Source organism: Ostrea edulis, chromosome 3, assembly GCF_947568905.1.
Source record: "Ostrea edulis chromosome 3, xbOstEdul1.1, whole genome shotgun sequence".
Taxonomy (NCBI): domain Eukaryota; kingdom Metazoa; phylum Mollusca; class Bivalvia; order Ostreida; family Ostreidae; genus Ostrea; species Ostrea edulis.
This window is the reverse complement of record NC_079166.1, coordinates 63,075,566-63,093,065: the sequence shown is the minus strand read 5'-3', so window position 1 is coordinate 63,093,065 and position 17,500 is coordinate 63,075,566. Positions and strand designations below refer to the sequence as shown.

General features: G+C 36.3%; 1 protein-coding gene across 4 annotated transcripts in view; it reads right to left on the bottom strand.

Annotated features, from left to right (window-relative positions):
• LOC125675388 (MORC family CW-type zinc finger protein 3-like) overlaps nt 1-17,500 on the bottom strand; it is a 61,808-nt gene that overhangs the window by 141 nt on the left and 44,167 nt on the right. For all 4 annotated transcript variants that reach the window (XM_056158471.1, XM_056158469.1, XM_056158468.1 and 1 more), the window contains exons 15-17: nt 12,863-13,027; nt 5,896-5,957; nt 1-4,654 (exon numbers count right to left, since the gene is read on the bottom strand). The exon at nt 1-4,654 is cut by the window's left edge and continues 141 nt beyond it. In XM_056158471.1, coding sequence (XP_056014446.1) covers nt 4,147-4,654; nt 5,896-5,957; nt 12,863-13,027 — 735 coding nt within the window. In that variant the 3' untranslated portion in view covers nt 1-4,146. The remainder of the gene's footprint in view (nt 4,655-5,895; nt 5,958-12,862; nt 13,028-17,500) is intronic.

The window sequence follows — 17,500 nt, the reverse complement described above, 5'->3', positions numbered from 1 at the left end:
GAGTTTTAGAACTTTGCTTATGGTAGTATCAGCCATTAACAAGCTGCAACATACTTTCTTTTGCATTGGTCCTAGCTTAAAAAAAAACTAACAGGAAATAAATATAAACAAACCAGGAGCTTTGTGTGTAAAATATTTCCTCAAAATTGACAAAGTTTAACTACCTTTCTCAAGCAACAATTTTTTTATAGAAAATTACTGGGAATCCAAATCCTCACAATATGCACATCTTTACATTTAAGGCCTGTGCTTGAAAAAGTGAGAGAGGAGGTCAATGGACAAACCAAATACTCACTTTGTATTATTTCCTCAATACTGACCAAGCTCAACAACCTGGAATTTTCTCAAAATCTTTGCCACATGCACATCTTCATCAATATCCATACAAAGACTCTGTTAAATAAGACGGTTTCTCTCAAAACTGCAGGAGGAGTCGGATGGACAAATCATGTACCCTCCATATAACGTTAGATTTGAAATAAAAGGGCAAAACTCCTGCAAGAGAGGTTGAAATATGTACAAAATTACAACATGATCTGGAGTGACCCACAAAGAAGGTACACAACAAATTTTAGCTTCATATGTTACAGAGAAATGAAAATAGAGATAGGACATACAGACATTGCTGTACCATAAGTCCCATCTAAAGTCGGGCGTATAAAAATGGAACAAAGGAATATTTCTAATCATATTTTATATACATAGGCTTCATGTAAAATGCAGTGCTGAAAATTCCAACATCATCACACATCAAGACCAAATGCAATTGTAATTTCATGTATGGAACCACACAATGCTGTTTGTTGTAAATCAACACTTTCATCACACAATCACATCGAAATAGTAACTGCGTTAGTAATCAGAGTGTGAAAGTTTGAAACAAAATTCAGAGTAATATAGCCAATATTCTCAAAGAATAGATATCTGATCTCAAAGTTTGTAACAAAATTCACAGTGAAATAGCCAATATTCTCAAAGAATAGATATCTGATCTAAAATTTGTAAAAAAAAAAAAAAAAAAAAAAAAAAATCCATCATTTTTATAAATTATCATAGATACCTCGAGACTGACATAACATTCCCCTGTACATTACACGACATGTGGGACGAAAAAAAATTTATGTCATGTAAATACAGGGTACACAGAATAAGATAAAACGTAAGGTAAATTCAACAGGAACTATTTAATAAAGAACGGTATTCATGATAGGCATTGGAAAGGAATGTTTTCTACAGTTAAGCTGCCTAATGGATGTGCTAGAAGATTATTGCTAACCGACAAGTGGAAATTCTTCAAAATAATCTATTTCCATAAGACAATTGATCTAGAGCAGTACATATATGAATATCAAAATGTGCTCTAGCAAGTTTTTAAAATTTTTGCCTTTTGACCTCTTTAATAAATGAGAAAAAAATGCATCAAGTCTTATTTCTGCTAGTGTACATTTACACATAAAAAGTTTCTGTTCAGAAAACAAAGTAAATCTTGATCAACTTTTATCTTGATATCTAGAGATTGTTTTTATGAAAAACAAATGTCTCCCCAAATTAGAAGTGCTCCAAATGAAACCTCCTCTCCTTAATGTACTGCATGATATGGAGGAGAAAGCATGAGCAGAAACATAGCCATTACTCTGATAAGCCATATAGGAGAAGTGTTCACAAGCTATTTTACTGCCTGCACCCCTCTTAGATCCAATATAACTTTTAGGAAAAAAATTGGATCCTCCTGTCCTGACAATATGCACATCAACAAATTGCAATGAAGCATTGTCTATCCGACAAGCCATATAGGAGGAGAAGCATTCACGAGATTTTGTGACAGACAGACGGACGGACAGAAAGTACAAAAACAATGTTTCCCCTGAAAGAGGGGAGACATAATTATGTTCCATCAACAGTCATTAAGTTTTTTCTCCTTGGAAATGATTGTCCATATAAATAGCCTTAGGTTACAAGACATTTAACGAGATAATTGTCTAATTACAAATAATAATAGCTTACAACTCTGCAATTAAGATGCAAGATGTCTTACTAGAGTCCTGTTTATTTTGAAAATCTTGCATTAGTATATGCACATTAATATAAGTAGTCTAAACAAAAATAATTATACGAAAAAGGTAGTGCATGTGCATCCTTCACACAATTGTGTAGTACATTATGGAGATGGGACACTAACCTATCACCAAAATGCACCTTTAATACATCAAACACAGCAGATCATCTTGTGGACACAGGCCCACACAACAGATCATCTCGTGGACACAAGCCCACACAACAGATCATCTCGTGGCCACAAGCCCACACAGATCATCTCGTGGGCACAAGCCCACACATGGGTAAGCATGCTGTTAGCCAACTTTTATTGATGTTATATGAGGTGGGGAAAATCCTGCTTGCTTGTACAAGGACACACACATACAGCATTTCTTGCATATATAAAATGTCCGACAAGCCTTATCTCAAATATGTATTACTGGGAAAAAAATCTATATTCAGATGTTGTGGTAATGCAGGAAAACCTTGCTGAAATGGCCCCTCTCATTAATAAGGGAATGCAATTCTGTAGGGACAGTTTCCCCTATACTATGTGTGTATTATTTAAGAGGATTAATGTATTTGTTTTGTACACTGCATTTCATTTGCCACATTGCTTGTTACAATTTTAAACTCAATCCACTCATACACACAGGTCAAAGAAACAACAGAGACTTCAAAGATTGTGCCCAATTCATTGAAACTTTTTTGAAGTTATTTTGTGAAAAATAAGTATTTCTACATATTATACAAACATAGTAAGTGAAACTTCCAACACAACAACAGAATAATAGACAATAGAGAAAGAAACACTCACACTTTCAAATGTTAGTTATCAAAATGTGTAATTGCTTATCCCTGAGAAATGCAATGATTAAATATGACATGGAATTTGGATATTAATGAGATGATAGTTTAACAGTAAACTGGGACATTTACATTTTAATACACGCCTATGAGCTTACAATTTCATCTTCCTGTTTTTTCTCCCTCTCTCTTTAAAGAAAAGGGTTGAAAACAATGTATATAGATATCTATCTCTGTGTGCATTATGTTTCTGTGGCAAGATAAATAGCATTTCCTACACATCTTAGCATTAGTATATGAAGTGAAAAATTATATACAGTATATTGTGTAATTTTGATGTGGGGAATATTTTGGTGATTTTTCCTCAGAAATTTTAGCACTTTAATTTTTGGTGCATTTCATTTAACAAGTGTATCATTTATATAGACAAATGTTAATGCTTCGATTTTTGATGAATTTTTTCATCCCCCCCCCCCCAAAATTCAGCATATCAAGTACACCAAAATGAGTCGATATACAGCAGTGCACTGTACATGCTTGCATAATTATATATATCTACACATACAGAGCTTTTGCTTTTGGGTATATTATGCATGGCTATGCAATACATAATCAATCTTTTCTCATGCAATATCAAATACTATCAACTTTCAGCTTGATGTCAGAATGGGTTACCTTCAGTTGTTTAATGATTTTAACCAGGTACCTCTAACAAATACATGTATTTTGATTATATATATATTTGCATATTTCTTGCTTTGAAAAAATACATCAAAATAAAAACTCATTTCAAATGATATCATTTACAGTCCCAACAGCAATGTCAAACTCAAAAGAAATGTCTGCTACTTTTGGTTTGTTGCAAATTGTATCAACAAATGTCACATTAAAAAACGAAACATAAAAACAATACTATTGTAATTACAGTCTGTATTGTACTTGGCAAATTGAACACATATCTATATTATACAGGTATATACAAGGTATAAAAAATATCCTACTGTGCAGCACCATACCATTCTCTGTGTTGTGTACTCATCTCAGACACGACCTACCATAAACACCTGCAATCTGTCAGGTTTATGATAAATAGTGACAGTGACCAGTCTACATTAAAAATAATGACAACAATCAGGAATTCTTGTTATCACTCCAGAACTTCCCCATAAAAATTTCATAATTTAATAGTTTCTTAGATCAACTTCTCCACTAAAAGTACACATGAAAAGTTATTTACAGCCCATCTCCGATGCCTTCCTCATTGAGTCCCCCCATTTTTACAGCTCCCCTCTGATGCCTTCCTCATTCAGAGTCTCCAATTTCTCCTGTGGGTTCGATGTGTTTCATCATCTGCACGATAATCCCCTCTATATTCTCAGGGCCGCCCCAATCCTTGCTGGGATCGATCCGTCTCAGAAGTTCATGCACATTTTTCTGGAAGCTCAGTAACCTCTTCTTATAGTTCTTCTCCTCCGCCGTCTCCTCCCGCTCCTCTGTCTGTATGCCCTTCTCTTTAAAAGTCCTTATTTTGTTGATCTGTTCCTTCAGCTTTTCAAGATTAGGTTTTTTATCTTCAGAAAGCTTAGTTTCACTTTGATCACTACTTTTACTATTTGTAATTGTGGATGGTTTAGAATTATTGTCTTTAGATTTTTTTGATGCTGATGGACTGTCCTTTCCCGTCTCATCGTCAGAGTCACACGTTAGATCCACCACTCGTTCCTCATGGTCGGGATTAGGTATAACCTCTACAATGCTGCCATCTTCTGTCTTTATACAAATAGTGCTCTCCGAGAGCTTCCTCTTCTTACTGCAGAATAGAATCATTATACTGTAGTCACAATGTCAAAACCAAGACAATCAAGTACAGGGAAACCTGCCTAATCTGTACAATGAAACCTGCCTAATCTGTACAATGAAACCTGCCTAATCCAAACAGTGAAAGCTGTCTAATCCTTACAATGAAACCCGCCTAATCCAAACAGTGAAACCTGCCTAATCCAAACAGTGAAACCTGCCTAATCCAAACAGTGAAATCTGTCTAATCCTTACAGTGAAACCTGCCTCATCCAAACAGTGAAACCTGCCTAATCTGTACAGGGAAACCTGTCTAATCTGTACAGGGAAACCTGTCTAATCCATACAGTGAAACCTGCCTAATCTGTACAAGGAAACCTGCCTAATCCAAACAGGGAAACCTGTCTAATCCATACAGTGAAATCTATCTAATCTGTACAGTGAAACCTGCCTAATCCTTACAGTGAAACCTGCCTAATCCTTACAGTGAAACCTGCCTAATTTTTACAGTGAAACCTGCCTAATCCTTAATGAAACCTGCCTAATCCTTACAGTGAAACCTGTCTAATCCAAACAGTGAGACCTGTCTAATCCTTACAGTGAAACCTGCCTAATCTGTACAGGGAAACCTGTCTAATCCTTACAGTGAAACTTGCCTAATCCTTACAGTGAAACCTGTCTAATCCTTACAATGAAACCTGCCTAATCCTTACAGTGAAACCTGTATAATCTGTATAGTGAAACCTGTCGAATCTGTACAGTGAAACCTGTCTAATCCTTTCAATGAAACCTGCCTAATCCAAACAGTAAGACCTGTCTAATCCTTACAGTGAAACCTGCCTAATCCTTACAGTGAAACCTGTCGAATCTGTACAGTGAAACCTGTCGAATCTGTACAGTGAAACCTGTCTAATCCTTAGTGAAACTTGCCTAATCCGTAGTGAAACCTGCCTAATCCATAAGATTGAGGTTTGTATGTGAATGAGAAGGTTTGTACGTGATTAAGAAGTTTGTATGTGACTGAGAAGGTTTACATGTGATTGAGAAGATTTGAATGTGATTGAGAAAGTTTGTATGTGATTGAGGGTGCCTGTGTGTTATTGTGGTGTTTCATGTGATTGTCTCCATAGGAATGAAAAATTATCAAGTGCGACATTAAACAATATACAATCATGTGACTGGCAAAATCTGTGTGTGACTGCATAGTTCTGCATATAATTGAAAAGGTCTGCATGTGGGTGGGGAGGTTTGTACCTTTTAGAGGTTAAAGACTGGGGCTTGATATCTGCTCCTCTGGCTACTTTATCTAACAGCTCCTGTAAAATAAATCAAAGCACTGAAAGTACAAAACATAGATTTACAGCTATTATCAATTACTACTGTAAAGTACAAAACATAGATTTACAGCTCCTGTAAAGTGACTCAAAGTACTGAAAGTACAAAACATAGATTTACAGCTCCTGTAAAGTGACACAAAGTACTGAAAGTACAAAACATAGATTTACAGCTCCTGTAAAGTAAATCAAAGTACTGAAAGTTATAAACATAAATTTACAATTATTATCAATTTCTACTGTAAAATACAAAATGTAGATTTAAAACTACCAATATAGTAAAGTACAAAATACAGATTTACAACTATTATCAATTTCTAAGATGCTGCATGAAGTATGCTGGCGTAAAGCATTCATGCTCTAATGTATTTTAAAAATGAAATTTAATCAATGAAAAAAATATAGTTAAGGTTAAAGTTTTTGAAAAGTAGGTCAAAGTCCAAGGTCACTTGGTCAAAAATTTTGGACAAAAAGAAAAGCCCCATGGTCATGAGACACCTGAAAAGCCCCATGGTCATGAGACACCTAAGTCTGAAATATTAAAAACCCAATCCCCCTTCATTCAAAAGATATAACCAAGATTAAAATTTTTCCCTGAAAGTGTGGTGCCAACACCGGGGTCATAAAATAGCTCTCCGGACACTTGTCTCTATGAACTAAAAAGGATATCATTTCTAATTCTCCAAGTAAAGTCAACCTCAAATAAAACATTTTTAAGATCACTAAGCACACCATTGCTTACCTCCAACTAACAGTGAAAGAAGCATGATCAGTAAAATGTTTGGTTGTTTCTGATGGTGTCATGTTCAATGAAGCGTGATCAGTAAAGGTTTGTTTGGTTGTTTTTAATGGTGTCATGTTCAATGAAGCATGATCATGAATGTTTGTTTGGTTGTTTCTAATGGTGCCATGTTCAATGAAGGGTGATCAGTAAACGTTTGTTCGGTTGTTTCTGATGGTGCCATGTTCAATGAAGCGTGATCAGTAAAGGTTTGTTTGGTTGTTTCTGATGGTGCCATGTTCAACAAGAGGTACTGTGAGCAATGCTCACTAAGAATACCCCCCGCTTACCCCAATCTCCCAAAGGGTGTTGGTAATAGGTAAAACTTCAGTATTATGATCCAAAAGGTATCTAGGAACACAGCATTTCCATGCGATGAAAAAAGCCGTTAAAGAATTTAAATGGAAACCATATTGCTACTTTGATGTCCAGTGCACGTGACCTTTGACCTTTTGACCCCAAAATCGATAGGGAACATCTTCATCCCATGGGTAGTCCATATGTATGATATGGTGACTGTGGGTGGAAAGGATAACGCTTTAGAGCCCGGAAACCATATTGCTACTTCGATGTCCAGTGCACGTGACCTTTGACCTTTTGACCCCAAAATCGATAGGGAACATCTTCATCCCATGGGTAGTCCATATGTATGATATGGTGACTGTAGGTGGAAAGGATAACGCTTTAGAGCCCGGAAACCATATTGCTACTTCGATGTCCAGTGTGCTTGACCTTTGAACCCCAAATTCGATAGGGAACATCTTCATCCCATGGGTAGTCCATATATATGATATGGTGACGGTAGGTGGAAAGGATAATGCTTTAGAGCCCGGAAACCATTGCGTCTACAGACGGACGGACGGACAACCTGATTCCAGTATATCCCCTCCCCCCCCCCCCCCCCCCCCCCCCCCCCACAACTTGTTGTGGGGGGTATAATGAAGCTTGATCAGTAAAGGTTTGTTTGGTTGTTTCTAATGGTGCCATATTTAATGAAGTGTGATATTTATAGTGACTTTTGATCCAACTAAATCTTTGAATTTTACCGCTAAAAGTAGTTTATGAAATATACAAATACTGGTTTAGCAAACAATGGAATTTTGAAATTGTTGCATTTTCAAGAAGTTATAACTTCTTGAAGTCCATCGATTACAAGCAAGTATTTAAGGGAATTGTTTTTAGGATATCGGTATGGATCTAACCTTTCAAAATGTAAAGTTGGAAATCAGCATACGTAATGGATTATAATTGCTTTTAGTTAGTCGTCATAAACATTTCTCTGAGGAAGCCTGCTAATGTTTTAGAAGGACATCCGAAGAGAAATGAAGTATTCATATCTATTCTGAAAGTTGACTTTACTGCGTATCATGAAACAAGATTCAGTTATAAAGGATAGCAACATTTAAACTTTGAATACCCATGTTAAATGTTTGTTGTATAGCAACTCACACACTTAACAAGAGTACCGCAAACGGTACATAATACACCCGTGAAATGCTTACATAGGGTGTTTTTCTTGTGCTATAATTTGTATAACTTTGCTTCAGGTAGTATCAGCCATCATGAGGCTGTGACAAACTTTCATATGAACAAAGGGTCTTAGCTTAAAAATTGAGATTTCCTCAAAATGGAACAAGTTCAACAACCTGCAATTTTTTCAAAAATGGAAGAAAATCAAAATCCTTCACCAGATGCACATCTTCAGTACCTATACAAACACTCCACAAAATAAGAAGGTCCTCACTTGAAAACTGTGGGAGGAGTTGGGCAGACAAATTATGTACCCTTCATAGAATATTAATTTCTAAATAGACTAAGTTCAACAACCTGTAATTTCTCAAAAATTGTAGAAAATTAAAATTCATCCCACATGCACATCTTCAATACCTATACAAACACTCCACAAAATAAGAAGGCTCTCACTTGAAAACTGTGGGAGGAGTAGGGCGGACAAATTATGTACCCTCCATATAATAATTATTTCCAAATAAAGGGGCAAAACTCTTGGGAAAAAAGTCGAAAAGGATCAAAATTGCAGTATGATCCAGAGTGACCCACAAAGAAGCTACACAGCAAGTTTCAGCATGATATGTGAAAGGGAAATGAAATTATAAAGAGAAAACCCCGAACGGACGGATGGACGAACAGACATCGCTGTACCCTAATACGTCCCGTATAAAGACGGGCGTATAAAAATGGTTATATAAAACATCATTAAATTCTGACTATCAAGAAAAAAATTCTAAATCTCCTAGAATAAGTACCAATAAGAGTCACTTTAATTGCAAAGAGAATTTACATAGAAAAATCTAAGGTCTTTACAAGAATTAAATGTATTTCACAAGAAATTCACTTGCAAATTCCAAGAAAATAGTACAGTGCTTCCTCAATATATTGCCAACTTTCATTTTAGACCAATTTGGGCAATAAAGCGGGGGTGGCAATGTAACGAATTCACCATTACAGACAATTCACTGAGCAGAAATTTAATTCTGTTGATTTATTTGAGCTCCATTCTGTATAAACATTTAGATAATCTTGTTTTCATTTAAGCAATTATATGTAATTAACATGCCCATCTGAATACCTTGTCTGGCCTGTGACCTTAACCCTTTGCTCTCAAAGTACAGGCGTGATAATCAGAGTTCTTGAAATTTCTTTTGAAGTGTCAGACATTTGGTCTGACACTGTTAGAAATAGTGTCAGCCCAAACAAAATTTTGTCAGTCCAGATAAAAATGCATCGCTTTTGAGGTTTTCATAAATTTTATTTAAAATCAACTACATGTGTAATTATATTCAATCTCCATCTCGGCTATACGTTTATAAATTATCTTTTCATGGCATTTCTCATCTTCCTTAATACACTCTGAATGAATCTTCCTCACTTTCACTGTCTGAGTCACTTTCTTGCTCTGTTTCTCTCTCACTCTCCACTTCTCCCTCATCCTCCATTTTTCTCTCTATCCTGTATATTCCTCTCAACTTCTTCTCATCTTCCTCTGCAATCGTTGTAACTACTTTTTCTCTCACTTTTGCCCGGGTGTAGCTGGTCTTTTGTCAGTTTCGACTTTGAGCAGATTGTGTCACCAAGCAGTAGGTAAAATCACTGCAAACAAAAGCCATTGTCTCCCAGATTGCCAGGCAGAGATACAATTGGTTTCTCTTCTCCTCGTAGTTCCTCACAACTGATTCATCATGTTGAAGTTTCAATGTGTTGCCGGATTTAGCATCGATTTGAAAATTTATGGGCCACATGGCCGCCATTTCCCCCGGTAAAAAACGGACTTCGATCCCGATCTTATATCGGCCATCAGGACCGACAATTAAGTAACTTGTGTCGGACATTTACTACTTTTATCGGATAATCCGACATTACCGACACTTTTCAAGAACTCTGGATTATTAATGGATGATAGGTAATTGGTCTGATCATGAAAGGTGAAGATAATAAACAGTGATCAATCTCATAACTCATCAAGGGTAATCTTTATAAAATTACCGCCAAACGCTCAGCATCAGGTGTGAATATCATGGGTTCTCAGAGATGACCTTAAAAACGGATGTGCCGTGTCACAGTAAGCGTGGCACGCTAAAGAATCCCCACTGCTCAATGGCCATAAGCGCCGAGCAAAGGCCTAAATTTGAAGCCCTTCACCGGTCTCGGTGACGTCTCCATATGAGTGAAAAATTCTAGAGAGAAATGTTAAAACAAGATGCTATCAACAATATAACATTTGACCATTTGTTTGTGAAAATAAGTGGCATATGGCATTATGCAGGGTTAGCATTATAAAAGGGGTGTTTACATGGAGAGAAATATGTTCTTCGGGATTTTCAGGCAATAATCGAGAAAGCACTGTATGTTGTATGGGATACATAACTTTGTATAATGCAGATTTTTCACAATACCTAATAACTCATTTCCATGAGGTCACCAGTTTTAAATAATGAGCATTCAAAATGCAGCTCTGTTCCACAATTACACCTTAATGACCAGATATTTATATTCATGAAAATAATTACATAGGAATTATAAACAAGAGGCCCAAGGGCCTAGAATCGCTCTTCTGATAAATTGTACAACCACACCATTTCTATTCTTAGCCTCTTAGTATTCTAAATCTTTAGTTAAATCCTAAGAATTCAAAAAAAGTAGGTCAATGTGACCTACTTTTTGGTTTACACATTTTGAGAACCCAAGAAATATCAACTGACAAAGTTTGATGATTTTAAGCCAATTAGTATCTGAATATTGAAATATAGCTGTCAAATTCCAATCGTAGGTCATGGTGACCTACTTTTTGGTCAGTGAACTCCGAACATGCAAGACCCATCAACTGACAAAGTTTGATGACTAGGTCAAATAGTATCTGAAATATATAAATATAGCCGTCAAATTCCAAAAGTAGGTCAAGGTGACCTACTTTTTCGTCAACACCCTTCAAACATGCAAGACCCAACAACTGACAAAGTTTGATGACTGTAGGTCAAATAGTATCTGAAAATATATAAATATAGCCGTCCAATTCCAAAAGTAGGTCAAGTTCACCTACTTTTTGGTCGAAACCCTTCGAACATGCAAGACCCAACAACTGACAAAGTTTGATGACTGTAGGTCAAATAGTATCTGAATATATAAATATAGCCGTCCAAATTCCAAAAGTAGGTCAAGGTGACCTACTTTTTGGTCGAAACCCTTCGAACATGCAAGACCCATCAACTGACAAAGTTTGATGACTGTAGGTCAAATAGTATCTGAAATATATAAATATAGCCGTCAAATTCCAAAAGTAGGTCAAGGTGACCTACTTTTTGGTCGACACACTCCGTAGACTCAAGATGCATCAACTGTCAAAGTTTGATGATTGTAGGGCAATTAGTGACTGAAATATATAAATATAACTGTCAAATGCCAAAAGTAGGTCACAGTGACCTACTTTTTGGTCGATACACTCCGAAGACTCAAGATGCATCAACTGACAAAGTTTGATGATTGTAGGTCAAATAGTGTCTGAAATATAGTAATTTAGCTGTCAAATACCAAAGTAGGTCATGGTGACCTACTTTTTGGTCGACACAAACCGAAGACTGAAGACGAATCAACTGACAAAGTTTGATGATCCTAGGTTTTACAGTGCCCAAAATATGCATCTAAAATTGAAAATGTGAAATTTGAATATCTGCAAAATTCAAAAAGTAGGTCACTGTGACCTACTTTTTAATAAATATGTTTCAAGGCCTCAAGATGCATCAACTTACAAGATTTGATGATTCTAAACCTCTCGGTATTTGAAATAACAACTTAAAATATATCTATAAATGATAAGCCATAAAATTCAGAAAGTAGGTCACGGTGACCTATTTTTCAGTTGACGCATTTCAAGGTCCCATGATCCACCAACTGACAAGTTTTGATGATCATAGGCCTCAAAGTGTCCAAGATATGCATCAAAATTAATTTTAAAATAAATACCTGCAAAATTCAAAAAGTAGGTCACCGTGACCTACTTTTGAGACAACTTGACACAAGGTCCTAAGATGCATCAACTGTCAAAATTTGATGATCCTAGTCCTTATAATGACTAAAATATCAAAGATTTAAGGAAATATAAATTTAGGTCAACTTTGAAGTGACCTTGAGACCACGCCCTTTGCCCCAGGGTAATGCCTTGAACAATTTTTAATCTACAACATATCCTCATCCTTATGTGTAAGTTTGGTGATAATCTGCCCTGTGGTTCTTGAGAAGAAGATTTTTTAGCAACCACTACTTTTTTTTGTATTTTCCTGATTATCTCCCCTTGTTAAAGGGTCACATCCCTCTATTTAGTATGTATGAAAGCCCTTGGGCCAATGATACCCTGTAACAAATTTGAAAAAAATTGGCCAAGGGGTTCTTGAGTTATAGCCCTTTTTCTAAAAAGTTTACGCACACCGCACAAATGGCCATAGCATTAGCTCTTTGAGCCTTTGGCTCAGAAGAGCTAACAAAGTTCACTAAATCAAACGAAAACTTTATTACATACACATCTGGAGACAAACATTAAATGGACTCCACGATTTGAAGTAAACATCTTGAATTTCATCAGACACGCATTACTCACACTCTGTCGTAAATTGACGAGATTCAGACTTTCGGCAGCGTCCAACATCTGCCTACTAGCTGCGTCTTGTTTCGTCCGCTCATTGTGGAGAGCCTCGATCATCTTCTCTTGTTTGGCAGCCTTCTCTTCCAGTTTCCTCAGCTTCTCTACTATAGGATTGTAGGACTGCAAAGTAACATGTACAATGTCATAGCATGATTATATTGTCTTTCATCCATTGTTGTCTGATTTAGCCTGTAACCTGCCATGTAGATCAATTAAATATTCCCCGAAAACATTTTAATGAATTTGAACTAAATCTTGTCTGACTGTCTCTCAGCAAGTTTAGTTTACATAATCTTACGTCTAAAGTTTGTTACAGAAATAATTCATTCTAATTAATCAGACACCAGTTACATAGTTGTCAGTGTTGTCTGTGAATGACATCAATATTGCTGATATACTGACCCAATATATCATTTGTCTTACATTGCTTGAAACATATTTTGACTTCCTCTTAAAGTCAAGTTGATATTCATTCTTAGATCCACCTCTTCCTCATCTAAATTCTCTCCAGGTAAGTAGTTCACACCCCCGGCATATTTACCTGAGCGTAACCTAGACATTCTCCTGTACTTGCCTCATAAGTTTTCCTCTGGCTTATCTCAAGATGCAAAACTCAGCCCTACCCCCTTGCTGTTTTCCTTACCCTTAAATTCACATTTTTTCTGGTTTATCACTAGAGCAATTTGGATCCTTTGCAGATTTCATGTACTTTAAATGTACTTCAGCATCTCACTTACATCCTGATTCAGATGTCTGATTCAGCCTCTCAGTTACATCCTGATTCAAGTGTTTGATTCAGTCTCTCACATCCTGATTCAGATGCCTGATTCAGTCTTTCACTTACATCCTGATTCAGTCTCTCACTTACATCCTGATTCAGGTGTTTGATTCAGTCTCTCACATCCTGATTCAGATGCCTGATTCAGTCTTTCACTTACATCCTGATTCAGCCTCTCACTTACATCCTGATTCAGCCTCTCACTTACATCCTGATTCAGCCTCTCACTTACATCCTGATTCAGATGTCTGATTCAGCCTCTCAATTACATCCTGATTCAGATGTCTGATTCAGTCTCTCACTTACATCCTGATTCAAGTGTTTGATTCAGTCTCTCACTTACATCCTGATTCAGATGTCTGATTCAGTCTCCAGACCTGATTTTGCAAGCAAATAAAAAAAAAAGCTGATTTAAAGATCACCCCTAATAGGCCAGAGGTCTGTGGGGGCGCCTAGGCCCCCAGAAGCTTTGGGGTAAATGGTGCAAAATCCTGCATTCTGAGCATTTCCTGGTACTTCTTTTTCACTTTCAAATTGTCTATTTCTTATACAACACTTTTATGTTACATATATTTTCTTAATTTTTACATGTTTTCTTTACCCCTAGATTATTACAGCAATAATAATTGATATGAATTCATGTATCAATGTAAAAGGGGATTTCAATTAACACACCTTATTACATAGACACAACAAGTTACATGCATTTACAAATATGCGTGACTGTATTAATTCTTGCAGCATTCCAATTCTTAATTCATTTTCTATTTTGTTTCCTAATTTCAGCTACTGTCAGTACACTGATCTGACATGTTTGATGTGAGTCAGTCTAGCCTTTTTTGAAGCTTTGTTATACATGTAGTTTCTTAGCCTTCCTCTCGGTTTAGAAAACTCTCAAGTTAACTGAGAAAGTAACAAGAGGCCCAAGGGCCTAGAATCGCTCTTCTGATAAATTGTACAACCACACCATTTCTATTCTTAGCCTCTTAGTATTCTAAATCTTTAGTTAAATCCTAAGAATTCAAAAAAAGTAGGTCAATGTGACCTACTTTTTGGTTTACACATTTTGAGAACCCAAGAAATATCAACTGACAAAGTTTGATGATTTTAAGCCAATTAGTATCTGAATATTGAAATATAGCTGTCAAATTCCAATCGTAGGTCATGGTGACCTACTTTTTGGTCAGCGAACTCCGAACATGCAAGACCCATCAACTGACAAAGTTTGATGACTGTAGGTCAAATAGTATCTGAAATATATAAATATAGCCGTCAAATTCCAAAAGTAGGTCAAGGTGACCTACTTTTTCGTCAACACCCTTCAAACATGCAAGACCCAACAACTGACAAAGTTTGATGACTGTAGGTTAAATAGTATCTGAATTATATAAATATAGGTGTCCAATTCCAAAAGTAGGTCAAGTTGACCTACTTTTTGGTCGAAACCCTTCGAACATGCAAGACCCATCAACTGACAAAGTTTGATGACTGTAGGTCAAATAGTATCTGAAATATATAAATATAGCCGTCAAATTCCAAAAGTAGGTCAAGGTGACCTACTTTTGGTCGACTTACTCCGTTGACTCAAGATGCATCAACTGTCAAAGTTTGATGATTGTAGGGCAATTAGTGACTGAAATATATAAATATAACTGTCAAATGCCAAAAGTAGGTCACAGTGACCTACTTTTTGGTCGATACACTCCGAAGACTCAAGATGCATCAACTGACAAAGTTTGATGATTGTAGGTCAAATAGTGTCTGAAATATAGTAATTTAGCTGTCAAATACCAAAAGTAGGTCACGGTGACCTACTTTTTGGTCGACACAAACCGAACACTGAAGACGCATCAACTGACAAAGTTTGATGATCCTAGGTTTTACAGTGCCCAAAATATGCATCTAAAATTGAAAATGTGAAATTTGAATATCTGCAAAATTCAAAAAGTAGGTCACTGTGACCTACTTTTTTTATAAATATGTTTCAAGGCCTCAAGATGCATCAACTTACAAGATTTGATGATTCTAAACCTCTCGGTATTTGAAATAACAACTTAAAATATATCTATAAATGATAAGCCATAAAATTCAGAAAGTAGGTCACGGTGACCTATTTTTCAGTTGACGCATTTCAAGGTCCCATGATCCACCAACTGACAAGTTTTGATGATCATAGGCCTCAAAGTGTCCAAGATATGCATCAAAATTAATTTTAAAATAAATACCTGCAAAATTCAAAAAGTAGGTCACCGTGACCTACTTTTGAGACAACTTGACACAAGGTCCTAAGATGCATCAACTGTCAAAAGTTGATGATCCTAGTCCTTATAATGACTAAAATATCTAAGATTTAAGGAATTTAAAAAAAAATTAAATTTAGGTCAACTTTGAAGTGACCTTGAGACCACGCCCTTTGCCCCAGGGTAATGCCTTGAACAATTTTTAATCTACAACATATCCTCATCCTTATGTGTAGGTTTGGTGATAATCTGCCCTGTGGTTCTTGAGAAGAAGATTTTTTAGCAACCACTACTTTTTTTTTGTATTTTCCTGATTATCTCCCCTTGTTAAAGGGTCACATCCCTCTATTTAGTATGTATGAAAGCCCTTGGGCCAATGATACCCTGTAACAAATTTGAAAAAAATTGGCCAAGGGGTTCTTGAGTTATAACCCTTTTTCTAAAAAGTTTACGCACACCGCACAAATGGCCATAGCATTAGCTCTTTGAGCCTTTGGCTCAGAAGAGCTAAAAATGATATCATGAGCTATCTTCATAACAATTACCATAACAGAGGAAATTAAGAGAATTTGGGTTATAAAAGTTGGGAGGTGTTTACATAATGCCTTTATGACATTAAAAATGAAGTATTGCTAAATGAGGTGAATAAGGGGGAATTACGGATGATATGACCGTTTTCCTTTGTTTTCTCATGAAAGGTACTGACACTTATTGGAGGTAAGAATAAGACTAAAAAATATTAGGGAGATGAATGTCAGTTCCAGCGAGAAGGTACTAATAAATCCCTGTTAATTGTTATCGTAAATCAATGGATTTATATTATTCTGTAATTACCAGAAAAGCTTTGATTGGCTCTACTAGATTTCATGCAATTTTCTTGTTGATGTACAGTTCCAGTGCCAACCATCTACGTGACGAGTAATTGATTTCTTCATGGCATAATTGGCAAAAGCCCTTCCCGCTAACATTAATCATCGTTCACCTTTTCTCCAACCACTCCCATCTCCATGGGGTTTTGATACCTTTATCGACTTCTTGAACACTTTTATTCTCCAACCCAGGTCGTAGAATTTTGGCATCCATTACAGATTTTTATCGCAACCAACCTTCTTAAGTTAAACTACCAACGATTGGTTAAACATACACTACTACCTTCCAAGAACCAATGAAATTGCGTGTTACGTCCAATGATGAAAGATAGTATAAAAGGATCTAAAATAGATTCACCGGACAAAAACGGTCAAGAATGTTTATTTTAAAAAGCGGAATACAAATTCATAAACGGATTGCACAAATTTAAAGAGCGGAATTCCGCTAAAAAGCGGAAGAAAATCTGGTCTGAGTCTCTCACTTACATCCTGTTTCAGATGCCTGATTCAGCCTCTCACTTACATCCTGATTCAGCCTCTCACTCACATCCTGATTCAGATGTCTGATTCAGCCTCTTACTTACATCCTGATTCAGCCTCTCACTTACATCCTGATTCAGCCTCTTACTTACATCCTGATTCAGGTGTTTGATTCAACCTCTCACTTACATCCTGATTCAGATGTTTGATTCAGCCTCTCACTTAC